The sequence below is a fragment of the Piliocolobus tephrosceles genome, chromosome 16, assembly GCF_002776525.5.
Source record: "Piliocolobus tephrosceles isolate RC106 chromosome 16, ASM277652v3, whole genome shotgun sequence".
Classification (NCBI taxonomy): domain Eukaryota; kingdom Metazoa; phylum Chordata; class Mammalia; order Primates; family Cercopithecidae; genus Piliocolobus; species Piliocolobus tephrosceles.
Genome location: NC_045449.1, coordinates 69177332 through 69191440, shown reverse-complemented (window position 1 = coordinate 69191440; position 14109 = coordinate 69177332). Strand labels below are relative to the sequence as shown.

The window sequence follows — 14109 nt, the reverse complement described above, 5'->3', positions numbered from 1 at the left end:
CCGAGGAGCTGGGACTACAGGTGCGCACCACCATGCCCAGCTAAATTTTGTATTTTTAATAGAGATGGGGTTTTACCATGTTGGCCAGGCTGGTCTCAAACGATCCACCGGCCTCAGCCTTCCAGAGTGCCAGAGTGCTAGGATTACAGGTGTGAGCCACCGTGACCAGCTGGAATATAGGATTAAAATTAATTTCACTTGTTTAAATAATTTTATAATGCAGCTTCTAGATTTCTTTTGTTTTTAAGACAGAGTCTCCCTCTGCAACCCAATTGGAGTGCAGTGGTGAGATCTCAGCTCACTGCAACCTCCTCCTCCCAGGTTCAAGCGATTCTCCGGCCTAAGCCTCCCAAGTAGCTGAGACTACAGGCATGCACCACCACGCCCAGCTAATTTTTGCATTTTTAGCAGAGATGGGGTTTCACCATGTTGGCCAGGCTGGTCTTGAACTCCTGACTTTAAGTGATCTGCTCACCTTGACCTCCCAAAGTTCTGGGATTACAGGTGTGAGCCACCGCACCAAGACAGAATATATAATTAAAATTAACTTCACGTGTTTAAATAATTTTACGATGCAGCTTCTAGGAAATTTTAAATCACATACGTGGCTCATATTACATTCCTATCGGCCTCGACAATTCTGCGCATCAGCAGAAGGTCAGGCCGGAGAAAAGAGCCTGTAAGTTTTTGCTGGACTCTCAGGCCACATGTCAAGGGCGGACAGTTCTAACATTTCACCGGAGTCACTACTCCTGCTTTGGCGCTGCATCTTTCCTCTAACTCAGACAAAGACAAAGGGTTGGGCCCATCCTTCAACTACTCACATTAATTCCTCATTCCCTTCAAGCCTTAGAGATACTGTGGCCGCCCCTCCCTCCCATCCCCACCTTCTTTTCCAAAGGCTGATTTAGAACAGGGTCAGTGAGTCAGACCCACTAAGCTTTGTATCCCTTCCTGCCACATACAAGGCATCCGGTCATGGGTGAGCTGCTGGGCCTCCCTGAACTTCACTTCTCATCGAATAAACGGGATGGTACTGGTGACTGCACTGGGCAGAGCTGTCCTCGCATTGGAGATGATGGACCTGAGGCCACCCCGCAGCACACACAGGCCTCTGCTTCCTTCCAAGGCTCCCATCGTTCCATAGTATCACCTTGGGCACTTCTCCAAGTTGGCAACTCTGGAGGGACCAGGGCTCCCCCAAAACCAAAATAAGGGCAGTGACCTTCACAGCGACTCTACCTGACAGGGCCAAGAGAGTGGGTTCACATGTAAATGACGTGTCTCCCAGGGAATTCCCCAGGTCGGGGAGGGGAGGATCCAGCCTACCTGGCTCTGCCCACAGATGATACCTGGCTCAGGTGACCTCTGCCAAGGGAGGACAGAGGTCCTTGACAGGGGTCTGGGCAGTCCTGCGAGGACAGGGGCTCGGGCTGGGCAGAGAGGCAGGGGAGCCCTAGGTTGTTTATGGGAAGCCCAAGGGATCTTGTTGGGAACAGGGAAGGGATTGGGATTTGGGAACAGGACTAAGAGCAGTTAATAGAAGGGACAGGGAGGAGCTAGAAACCCAGGGCCTAGTGTCCTGAGGAAACCAGTCAGGGAAAGGATGAAGGCTCCGTGGGCACCTCTGGCTGTGCCCCAGTTGCCCCCCACTTTGTGTGTGTGTGGTTTTTTTTTTTTTTGAGACTCACTCTGTTGCCCAGGCTGGAGTGCAGTGGTACGATTTCAGCTCACGGTAACCTCCGACCCCCGGGCTCAAGTGATCCACCTCAGTCTCCCGAGTAGCTGGAACTACAGGCATGCACCACCACACCTAGCTAATTTTTTGTACTTTTTGTAGAGATGAGGTTTCACTATGTTGCCCAGGCTGGTTTTGAACTCCTGGAGTCAAGTGATCCAACTGCCTCAGCCTCCCAAAGTGCTGGGATTATAGGTGTAAGCCACCATGCCTGGCCTGCCCCTTACTTTGGTACCCTTCCCACCCCCTGGCTATCCCACCTCCAACTCCTACCAGCCTTGTAAGGCTCAGCTTCCCTGCTGGTGAACAAAGTCTCTATCACTTAGGTGGCGACTCCCCTCTTGTTTAGGGTTCAGAACAGCTCCAGGTCCCTGTTAGAGGGAGTGCATATGGCCTCCCTGAAACAAGGTACCCACCTGAGCACAGGAGGTTGGGCTCAGCCCCAGGGCTGCCTTCCTGCAAACATACGCACAGCAACCCTGAATCATGGCTGCACTCAGGACAGAGGGCAGGACGGGGAACAGCCCCTGGGTGGTCTGGGAATTCCAAGACCAGTCCTCCCCAGCTATTCTAGGACCCTAGCTATCCCTCTTCAGATTCAAACTAGGAGGCTGACCAAAGCCAGGCAGCCACTGGGGCCTCCGGAGCATAGCATCCAGCCTACCGGGCCCCGCCCACATCTGATACCTGGCTCAGGTGACCTCTGCCAAGGGAGGAGAGAACAATGAACTCTTTTGACAGGGGGGGCTGGGAAAGGAGAGCAAAGACGCAGAAGCCGCCAGACTGCAACATTAGCCTGGAGTGGGAGAGAAGGCCCCTCCCAGGTCTCTCCCGGCTCTGGGACTCCTTTCCAGGTCCCGGAAGGGGAGGGAGTGGGCAAAGTCTGGTTGTCAGAGACAGCGGGGCCTTCATCCTGCCTGCAGCCAGAGAGGACCCAGCCCAAGGGCTAGGACCGGAGGAGTCCCTGGCACTCCTCAGGGGGTTGGAGGGAGGGAGTGGCGGAGACCAGACCCTCGGAGGCTGCCCAGGGCCGTGGGGGAGCACGCCCGCCTGGCTGGGCCACTCTGCCCGATACTGGCTGGGTGTGGCCAGCTCAGATTCCTGGCAGTGGCAGCAGCCTGGCCCTCCCTGTGTGGCTGCTGTCACCTGACACCAGGGGCCCAGCCATGCAAAAGCCAATACAGAACAACCTGGCCCTCCGCAGGGGCTGCTGGCTCAGGAACGCACTGTTTGTTCAGGGCCTAAGGGGACAGGGGAGGATGGGCACAGGTAGGGAAGGCCCAGGCAGGTGCTTCTGTGGCAGCCGGGCCAGCACAGCAGCCTGCTTGCCCTGATGGGTGTGGCTGCTTGGGGTGTGCCTGGGTTTGGCCGAGGGGAGGACCTGGCTGTGAGCAGTTGTCTAGGAACGGGTTTTACCTTGACTTCTCCAGCAGCACTTCCTCCCTCCTGAGGTCCCATGGTTCCTTCCCTCGGTCCTCAGTGGCCCTGTCCTGGTGCTGCAGCTGACTTGTCTGTCTGTCCATCTCTCCAATGGGCTTGAGGGCCCACCATATATAGCAAACAGTTACTTCACTGGCGAAGTAACTGTGGTGTGAAGAGAGGTGAAGCCACCGCTCTGAGGCCACACAGCCAAACGGCAGGTGGAACCAGGACGTCCTCACCCCAGCCAGTGCCCCACCAAGATATGCTCCAGCTGTGCAAGCCCTGCAGACCTCAGTCTCCTCCCCTGCAGAATGGGAGCAACACCCATCCTGAGGTGTTGTGAGCATGACACCACGACAAGGCAAGTCCTGGTGAGGCGTCGACCTGTGTCAGGCACCCGTTCGAAGCAATTACACTCCCTTAGGATCATTATGATGCTGTTGGAGCTCAGGACATACCAACCCAAAACACCACTACAGGAGACCAGAATGTGCTACCCCAAAATAAACTTCTTTGGCTTTTTTTTTTTTTTTTTTTTTTTTTGAGACAGAATCTCGCTCTGTCACCCAGGCTGGAGTGCAGTGGCACGATCTCAGCTCACTGCAACTTCCGCCTCCTGGGTTCAAGTGATTCTCCTGCCTCACCCTCTCAAGTAGCTCGGATTACAGGCCTACGCCACCATGCCCAGCTAATTTTTGCATTTTTGGTAGAGACAGCGTTTCGCCATGTTAGCCAGGCGGATCTCGAACTCCTGATCTCAGGTGATCCACCTGCCTCAGCCTCCCAAAGTGCTGAGATTACAGGCGTGACACACGGCGCCCGGCCATTTCTTTGGCGTACTTTGAGCTGGTTATTCTCAGAAAGTGCAGACATGGGAGTAGCTCTGAAAAGCTGTCCTTTAGCTGGGTGTGGTGGTGCATGTCTGTAATCCCAGCTACACGGGAGGCTGAGGCTGGAGAATCACTTGAACCCAGGAGGCAGAGGTTGCGGTGAGCTGACATCGCACCATTGCACTCCAGCCTGGACAACAAGAGCGAAACTCTGTCTCAAATTAAAAAAAAAAAAAAAAGGAAAAGAAAAGAAAAGCTGTCCTTTTGTAAAAAAAATTTACATCCACAAAGGAAACCTACATTAGTCAAGTATAGGCTGAATATCCCTCATCTAACATGACTGGGACTAGAGTGTTTTAGATTTCAGAATCTTTTGGATTTTGGAATATTTACATTATATTTATCAGTCAAGCATCCCAAATCCAAAATTTCAAAATCTGCAACGCTCCAATGAGCACTCCCTTTCAGTGTCATGTTGGCACTTCAAAAACTCAGATTTTGGAGCATTTCGGATTTCAGATTTTCTGATCATGTATGCTCAGCCCATATCTGTATCAGGAAGAAGGCTTCTCCAAGTCAACTTTTATTACCAAGAGACCTTCTCTCCATAACAAGACAACCTTCAGTCACCATACACTTCCTCCCCTCCCCTTCCTATAACCTGGTCACACCCCACCCCAGTCTTTTTTTTTTTTTTTTTTTTGAAGACGGAGTCTTGCTCTGTCGCCCAAGCTGGAGTGCAGTGGCTGGATCTCAGCTCACTGCAACCTCCGCCTCCCGGGTTCACGCCATTCTCCTGCCTCAGCCTCCCGAGTAGCTGGGACCACAGGCGCCCGCCACCTCGCCCGGCTAGTTTTTTGTATTTTTAGTAGAGACGGGGTTTCACCGTGTTAGTCAGGATGGTCTCGATCTCCTGACCTTGTGATCCGCCCGTCTCGGCCTCCCAAAGTGCTGGGATTACAGGCTTGAGCCACCGCGCCCGGCCTTTTTTTTTTTGACACAGGGTCTCACTCTGTCACCCAGGCTAGAGTGCAGTGGGGTGATCTCGGCTCACTACAACCTCCACCTCCGGGGTTCAACTGAGTCTCCTGCCCCAGCTTCCCTCGTAGCTGGAACTACAGGTGTGGGCCACCATATCCAGCTGATTTTTATATTTTTAGTAGAGAGGGGGTTTCGCTATGTTGGCCAGCCTGGTCTCTAACTCCCGACCTCACGTGATCCACCCCCACCTCAGCCTCCGAAAGTGCTGGGATTATAGGCGTGAGCCACTGCGCCCGGCCTCCTGTCAATTTAATTCATAGCCCAACCAAAGAACCTAGAAGGCTGGAGGGAAGCCAGTTTTTGCTCCCCTACAATGCCCATTTTACAGATGAGGAAACGAAAGAGCAGACAGGCTAAGTAATGCGTCCATTGTGTCCACTGTGTCTTACACAGCGAGGAAGCAACAGACCCAGCATCTAGACCCAGGCCATCTGGCTGCAAAGTCCCTGCCCCTAACCACTACCTGGCCCCTCGGATGCCTGGCACATAGCCTTCAGTGAACTGGAGTTACCACTCTGACAGCCAGCCCCTGGCAGAGTTCAGAGACTGTTTGCAATCACAGATCCTCTGCAGGTACTGAAGCCAAAGAAACAGGACGTCTCCCTCTCAGGGCCCCCCAGGCGATGTCCTTGCTCTCTTTGAGGCATTGGGCTTGGTGTGGGTGTAAAGGAATCGAGCCAGAAGGTGTTGGAGGAAAAGGCCAGAACTGGTTCAGAAGCCAGTGTCTACAAGCCACCTGGGATCGAGCTGTGACGGCGCCACTGTCCCAGCTGTCATAGCACCCAGCAGACTGGCCTTCCAGGACCATTGGAAGAGATGACCTGAGTAGCCAGGCATGAACGCTGTCTGGGGCCTGACCCTCACCTACGCCAACAGCCCACTTGCCGCTCCAGGCTCCAGCCCCGGGTATCCCACCGTCTGCTGGACCTGTCCCAAGGCTCCTCCAACTCAACCTCAAGCCACATGACACCCACCATAGCACGGTGCTGCTGGACACTGCGGCCGCCAGCCAGGCGTGGCCTTCGATTCACGCAGGAACTCTTGTAGTCCTCACACCAACTATATGGATGGAGGGGCTCTGATTATCATTATCTCAGAGGCACGTGACCTACTCAAGGTCACACAGCTGGTGAGCCAGGCAGTCGGCACCACTCACCTCCGGGCAAGCTACCTCTCCGTAAATGGAGAGCACTGTTGCAATTGTGTCCAAATCAAAACGATCAAAATATATTACTTTTCCTCAAATCTGCTCTTCACTACTCCTGGCCTGAGCTCCCCCTCCCAAGACCTGGCACCACCACCCACCCAGGTCAGAACCTCCACGGCCATCCTGGACAGCCACCTCCCCTCCCCGCCCCCTCTCTTTACTGCCCCATCAGCAGATCTCGGCAATCGGATGCCCTGAACAGTTCTCTATTCCATGGGTCTGAAACCAGGAGCAATTTTACCCCTCAGGAAACATTCTTGGTTGTCACATCTTGACAGGTGTGTGTGTATGTATGTGCCACTGGCATCTGGTGGGTAGGACCAGGGACACTGCTAAATAATCTGCAATGCACAGGACAGCCTCCACAGCACAGCCAGCCTCAAATACCTGCGAGTGCTGAAGCGGAGAAACCCTGCTTAATCATGCCTTGTCCCCAGTCCCCACCTGCTGGGCTTCCAGCCCCTTCCTTCTGGGCTGTCACCTGTCTAGTCACCGCAATGACTACTAACTACTCTGAGCTTACCTGCTTTGCCCAAAGGGTAAAAACATCTCCAGGTTTATCTTTCCTATATTGTAAATGGGACCACTATTCACTCTCTTGCTCACAAGCCCCTGGGGCGGCAGGGTCAGATCAGGCCCAGATGCCAGCAGCCTCCCTGCCTCACAGCCGGGGCTGGGGAGGGGCAGAGCAGATGGGATCCCAAATCCTCCGGGATCTGGCCTCATCCTCCAATCCCACCCTGCTGGTCCCACCACACTCCCCAAGCCTGGATGAGTCTACCCTGCTCCCGAATTCCCTGGGCTCTCCCCTTCCTCCTCTCCACTCCCAGGGCCCGAAATGTCAAGCCATCAGCCTCCTCCCTCCTGCAGACTGTGAAAGTGGAGGGCAGAGGCCCAATGAGATTCCCACAGCGCTGAGCCTTGGGCCTCAGATCCAGGAAGTGCTCGATGCATGCTCCTTGCATTTGAATGGAAAGAGGAAGGCAGAGCAGGAGACCCAGGAGCCTCCCTCTGCTACCCCCAGGCCTGGGAGTGGAACAGTCAAGTTTGGGGACATCCCTGGGGGATAGGTGAAAGAGGGAGGGACAACTGCTCACTCCAACTCCACCTCAGCCTCACTCAGCTGCACAGACAGAATCTGGGGCAAGGGGGCGAGGGGACAGGGGTGGGGGGTGTTCAGCCCTGTTTGCTGAGCCTGTCAGGTTTCTGCCACCTTTTCAGAGTGAGAGACTGGAGGCAGATGGGGGTCACCCAGCTCCCTTTCATCCCCTGTGGACACTGAAGCTTTGAGACCGAGCATCCATAGGCTACTCCCTCCAGAGCAAGGGTAGAGGCTGTAGGTGTCCTGAGGTCTCCCATTCCCAACACCTGCACCCCCATATCCCAAGGCCCAAAAGCGAGCTGGCGGGAAGCACGTTGGCGTAGGAAAGCCCTAATTCCAGAGGCGAATGTCTTTGTGGCAAAGCTCCACCAGGGACACCAACTCCTCCCACTGGCTAAGAAACCCAGAGGGAAATGGCAGGGCACCTTGGCAGCGCTGACCCATCTCTCCCAACGGGGAGGTCAGGGAGGTCCCTCCAACCCATGACCCACCTCTCCCAACAGGGAGGTCAGGGAGGTCCCATCCAGCCCAGAGCAGCAGCCAGCATTCCTGGGCCACTGTGCCTAGCACTTAAGTTACCTTATCCCACGTACGCCCTTAACAAGCCTACGGTGTGGGCGACAGGCATACAGCCATCCAGCTTCTACGTGGCAAAGTTGGGTTTTCACCTGGGGAGGCTGACTTCTATACTTCTCAAATCAAAAACAAAAATACAACCAAAGAGAATTCCTCATTCTCCACAGGGAGACATCCCTCTTCCAGACTGTCTGGTCTCATATCCACTGCTTCCTTTCGGGGGCAGGGGAGCCCAAATGGAGGCCCCCAACGAAAGCCACATGTCCAGCCCTCAGCATGCTGGGAGGGTCCTGGATCCCCGGGGGAAGAGCATCACAGTGTCCCAGTTCCTGCAGCCCACCTTCCCAGCAGAGGGGCCAAAGCACAAGTGAGAAGGTATTTGTCCCCCAAGGCCCCACACAGCTTGGTGGCCCAGGAGTTTAAGAGCCACACTGCACGCCTCCTAGGCCCAGGCCGGTCCTGACCTTCTCAGGCCCCAGGCTCCTGAAGGGAAGCTCCACAGGGCTTCTGGTCTCCGGGGTGCAGGTTTGGGATTGGGGTAGTCCGAGGTCAACTCTGGCTCATTCTCCTGGGCACCTCTCCCCACTCACCCTGGCCAGAGCCAGTAGGAATCAAGTGTTCAGCCTGCAGGGGAGCTGCATTTTCCTTCAGGGGCAATTTGAGAAGGGAGAAACAGCTATGGCCTGTGACTCCAGGGCCCCAAGGGAACTGGAACATTATCACCCCTGCAGACTGCAGCCTTTCATCTCACGCATCCCTAAGCCTCCATGACAATCCTGTGCTGAGGTAGGCAGGGCAGATCGTTTTATTCCCATGATACAGGTAGGGAAACTGAGGCTCGATGAGGTGGGGTGACTTGCAGATGTCACACAGCCAGTGAAAGCCTTGGGATGAGAAGTCCCAACTCGTGAGGGCAACCTATTCCTCTTTCCTGTAAAAGCCCTTTAACCAGGCCCCATTGCCAAAGTCTGAGTCCCAAGAGGCACTGCAGGCAGCCATATAAGAGCTGTACCTTAACCCAGGTAAGAGATGCCTCGGCCCCAGCCTAAGCCACCCGGCCCAAAACCTGGGGGTCATCTTCCCTGCTCTCCCTAACTTACCTTGTTAAACTGGAACAGGTCCCGCTTGAGCCTCTCCCGCACAGGGTCGTGCCCTGGCCTCAGGAACCGCCTCATTTTGCTTAGTCTGCAGCCCCCACTGGAGACCTGGAGAAACAGAAGGAGTTGCAGGGGCCTGTCCTGGCACTCAGGTATTGATTAGGCCCGGACCAAACAGGTGGAGCGGGGCCTCTCTCAGAGTCCAGTAGGCAGCCACCGTGGGGCCAGGCGCCAGGCCAGCTTCACAGTGACCGCCCATGCACCCTGGCTTCCCCACGCTCAGATCTAGAGGCCGGCCCACCTCAGGGCTGAAGGCTCTCACCACCTGTGGCCTTATAATGGGGGCAGGAAAAGCTGGGGGAGGAAGCCATTTAGCCTGGCTTTATAAGCACAAGAAGGGCCGGCGGGCCCTGAGGTTAATTAGCTTAATTGTTAACCTGTTTTCCGAGAAACCATGAAACTCCAGCTAAGCAGAAAGGGAAACTTCGCAAGCCTCTTCCTCTAAAGTCTTTTGGAAGGTAGAAACACCAAGGCTATCCTTCCCAGATCAGAGCCCAAGTCGGGGCAGGGGTGAGGCCTGTAGTGACTCCAGGCCAGGGCACCAGGCAAATGCTTCCTCCTTCTGACCTCAGGGAAGGCTGTCCAGGGACCCTCGGCCTCAGCCCCTCCAACCAGTCACAGCTACGAGGAACTCGAGTGGGCACGAGTGGCACAGGGCACTCAGTCGGGGGTGCTGACCCCTGCCACCGCGCCCGGGGTCTCTGCCGGTCCTGTCACCTCTCTCTGGCTAGCCCCAGTCCAGCTTCCCTGTGCTTTCATGGGGTGTGCTCAGAAAGGTTCTCTTTCCCATGGGCCCAAGTGGAGAATAATCAGGAGAAATCTGCTCCCAATAAAGAAACCAGCTCAAGGGCCCCAAACTCTCCGCCCACCATAGAATCCATTCCCAGCCCAAGGGGAAACTATTTCTGGATTATCCTTGGGGGAAGGGGAAGGAGCCTCTGTGCTCCAGCTTCTGGCTTCCAGTAGCTCAGCCTCCTGCTGACCACAGGACAGCAAGGCCCGTCCTTGGGAAACACAGACAAGGCCCACCCTGGGCACAGCTCCGTCCACTGCCAGCAGGATGGGGGAAGGAAGCAGATTCAGGTCCCACCCTGGAGGCACATACTCCAGGCAGGGACAGGTAGAGACAGGGCAGCCCAGTGTTGAATGCTCGGACTGCAGGAGGGAGAGGGAACACCTGGCCCGAAGTGGGAAGGGCAGGTCATATTTGAGAAGAAGGCATCTAAGCTGAGGTTTGAAGGAATTCTGGTTCTTGGGAGGTGGCAAAAATTAACCATCAGATCAGGACTTTGCATATGATAGGATCCCATGTGATCTGGGCAGGGTGGGAGAAGGTAGGTAATGTGGGTGGCAGAGTTGGGGGTGTCTTCGGGCAGAGGAACCGAGGGCTTGCTATGCTGGGAGGGTGACCTGATTTTGCAAAATCACACTGTGAAAAAGAGGCAGTATTGTAACCCCAGCACTTTGGGAGGCCGAGGCAGGTGGATCACATGAGGTCAAGAGTTTGAGACCAGCCTGGCCAACATGGTGAACCCTTGTCTCTACTAAAAATGCAAAAGTTAGCCAGGTGTGGTGATGGACGCCTGTAATCCCAGCTATTTGGGAGGCTTAGGCAGGAGAATTGCTAGAACCCAAGAGGCGGAGGTTGCAGTGAGCCAAGATCAGGCCATTGCACTCCAGCCTGGGCAACAGAGGAAAAACAACGCCTCAGGAAAAAAAAAAAAAAAAAAAGGCAGAGCCACATCCCCCTTGAGTCAAAGGATCTGCAGGGTCAGTTACCTCAAAAACGAACACCAGGAACCAGCCCCCAGAGCGTTGTCACCTTCTGGGGAAAGTGAAAAAGAGGGTCAGTCCAGGACGTTCCTGCCTTCACATTTTGGAGGAGTCAGACCAGAGGTGGGGCTCCCACTTTGCTGGGGAAGGGCAGGTGGCCGGAAATTCCCAGGGCCCACTTGATCCAAGGTCCCAAGGCAGTTCAGAGAACAGGCACCAGAAAGCCCCGAGGGCTTCTGGAATGGAAGTGAGGGGACACCGGATCTGCCGGCCCAGCGTTCCAGCCTGGGGGAGGGCAGCTCACGCTCATAAACCAGTTGGACTCCTGGAGGGCTCACACCCCCACCCGGGGCCCAGGCCAAGGTCACTGGGTCAGAAGTCAGAGGAAGCTTGGTGGGGACTCCCTGGAGAGCGACCACAGCCTGCAGACTCCAGGGAGGGTAAAGAGGGCACAGGGCCATTCATGCCAAAGACTCCACACAGGCTTAAAGGTGACAAGGCAGAACTGGGGGCTGGGAGGAGGTGCCGGCAGGAAGGAGGAAGACAGGGTATACCAAAGGCATCAGGAGGACCCCACCGGGTCAGGAGGGCACAGACACCGAGCACCACCCACCCACCCACCCAAATGCTCCCTGGAGCACCTGCCATGCAGCAGGGAGTGAGTGTACCAGACCCTCTGCATCCTATTCCGTTTAAAACATTTTGCTCTAATCCCAGCGCTTTGGGAGGCCGAGGCAGGAGGATCACGAGGTCAGGAGATGGAGACCATCCTGGCCAACACGGTGAAACCCCGTCTCTACTAAAAATATAAAAAAAAAAATTAGCTGGGCGCGGTGGTGGGCACCCAGCTACTCGGGAGGCTGAGGCAGGAGAATGGTGTGAACCCGGGAGGCAGAGCTTGCAGTGAGCCAAGCTCACACCACTGCACTCCAGCCTGGGTGAAAGAGCGAGACTTCCGTCTGAAAAAAAAAAAAAAAACAAAAAACAAAAAACATTTTGCTCAAGTAATCTGTGACCATTGTAGAAAAAGCAAATACAGAGGAGAAAATCCTCCCTAAACCCCAGCACCCAGCGAGCCACAGTCATGGGCCACTGAATGTCCTGACCACCTCCTTTCCTTGGCACTGAGTGAGTTTGTGAGCATGGCGCCCCTCACACCACCCTGATCCGGGAAGCCGTCTGAAAGGTAAGCGGAACGTCCCCACTAGACAGGCAAGAAAACAGACCACAGCAGCAAAACACCGTGTCCAACGTCACCAAATAGGAAGCGGCAGAACTCGGACTGGACCCCAAGTCAGAAGGGCTCTGGGTAGCAGTGAAGGATGGATAATACAGAACAAAGGATGCCCAACGACACCCCTGAAGTTAAAAGGCAGGGACATGCGCAGACATGCTCCCAGATGTTGGCCGCTCAGAGCCCAACCAGCAGTCTGGGGCCTGGTGACTGGTCACTGCTGACAGGGTGCTGGCGAGGTCTGGCTGGGCAGAGCTGGTGGCCTTGTATGGACCTGCTGCTCTTCCCACATGGGGCTGGGACCTCATGGGCGTGGGGTGATGGAGCCAGGAGGACCAAGGCAGGGTGGGCATGGCATCCCCTCACTCCAATCAACCTACTGCCCAGGTCAAGGCATGGAAAAGCACCACGCTTCCTTGAAGAGGCGGCTGGTCTGGGCCTGGTGGCGCTCACCTCCAGGTGGCTCCTCAGCTCTCCACCCCAGACAAGCAGGTTCTCTGCAGAGAAACGTCAGGAAGCCAGGCCTAGAGCTGCCTGGTAAGAACAGATCCTACCTACTCAGCCCACTCCTAGAGGGAGCCAGGGGTTGTAGGGTTGTGAGGGAAAGAGCCCTGGGCTAGGGGCCAACAGGCCAGGGCTCGCCATCACAGCACAGCACAGCTCCCCCGAGCCGCATGGCCTCCAGAGACAGCTCCTCTGTAAAGGTGGATGGCACTCCCTCCCACAAGAATCGCGTAGAAGGAGCAGGAGCTTGGTATGGAGCAGACACTGTCCTAGGACAGGGATACAGCAGTGACAGGGAAGCAACAGACACTTCATGGGACACAAATCAGAAAATGGGATGATTTCCAGACAGCCGCGGTAATTCACACCTGTAATCCCAGCACTCTGGGAGGCCAAGGCGGGCGGATCACTTGAGGTCAGGAGTTCGAGATCAGCCTGACCAACATGGTGAAACCCTGCCTCTACTGAAAATACAAAAATTAGCTGAGCGTGGTGGGGCACACCTGTAGTTCCAGCTACGCAGGAGGCTGAGGCAGGAGAATCACTTGAACCTGGGAGGTGGGTTACAGTGAGCTGAGATCGTACCACTGCACTCCAGTCTGGGTGACGGAGTGAGACTCTGTATGAAAAAAAAAGTAACCAGAAAATGGGATGATTTCTGACAGAGGTTAGACCTATCTCTGATTAAAAAAAAAAAAAGATGGACTGGGCACAGTGGCTCACTCCTATAATCTCAGCACTTTGGGAGGCCAAGGTGGGAGGATCTCTTGGGCCTAGGAGTTGGAGACCAGCCTGGGCAACATAGTGAGACCGTGTCTCTAAAAAAAAAAGGAAAGGAGATTTTTTCAAATTTACATGGAACAATAAAAATTTTGAAAAGAAAGGAGGGCTGGGCACAGTGGTTCATGTCTGTAATCCAAACACTTTGGGAGGCTGCGGTGGGAGGATCACTTGAGCTCAGGAGTTCAAGACCAGCCAGGGAAACATAGGGAGACCCTATCTCTACAAATAATAAAAACAAAATTAGCTGGGCATGGTGGCATGCACCTGTGGTCCCAGCTACTCAGGACACTGAGGTGGAAGGACTGCCTGAGCCTGGGAGGTTGAGGCTGCAGCGAGCTATGATCACACCACTGCACTCAAGCCTAGATGACAGAGTGAAACTCTGTCTCAAAACAAACAAACAAAAAGCATTAGCCAGGCACAGTGGCAAGCACCTGTGGTCCCAGCTACTTGGGAGGCTGAGGCAGGAAGATCAGTGGAGCCCAGGAGTTCGAGGCTGCAGTGAGATATGACTGCACTCCAGCCTGGGCCACAGAGCTAGACTCTGTTTCTAAAAAAAAAAAAAAAAAGAACCGAAAGAAAGAAAAAAAAGGGTATGTGAAGATTCAGCGATCCAGCAACTAGGCTTTGGCGGCTGAGAGGTCTCAGTGACCATTCCTTTGTCAGAGCCTGTGCGTTCCCTGGCGTTCCCTGTTCCTACTGCCTGGGTCACTTTCCTCCAGATACCTTCATGTCCTACCCT

At 54.8% G+C, this 14109-nt stretch overlaps 1 protein-coding gene across 10 annotated transcripts in view; it reads right to left on the bottom strand.

Moving 5' to 3' along the window:
• The window catches only part of LLGL2 (LLGL scribble cell polarity complex component 2), a 51012-nt gene that overhangs the window by 23615 nt on the left and 13288 nt on the right, over positions 1 to 14109 (bottom strand). For 9 of the 10 annotated variants that reach the window (XR_002731555.1, XR_002731556.1, XM_023211809.1 and 6 more), the window contains one exon: positions 9017 to 9121. Coding sequence is in view for 8 of the 10 variants with exons in the window: in XM_023211813.2 (XP_023067581.1) it covers positions 9017 to 9121 (105 nt within the window). In the remaining 2 variants the exon portion in view is untranslated. Of the gene's footprint in view, positions 1 to 9016; positions 9122 to 10852; positions 10876 to 14109 lie in introns of those variants that run through there. The other variant, XM_023211816.1, reaches the window with a different exon arrangement.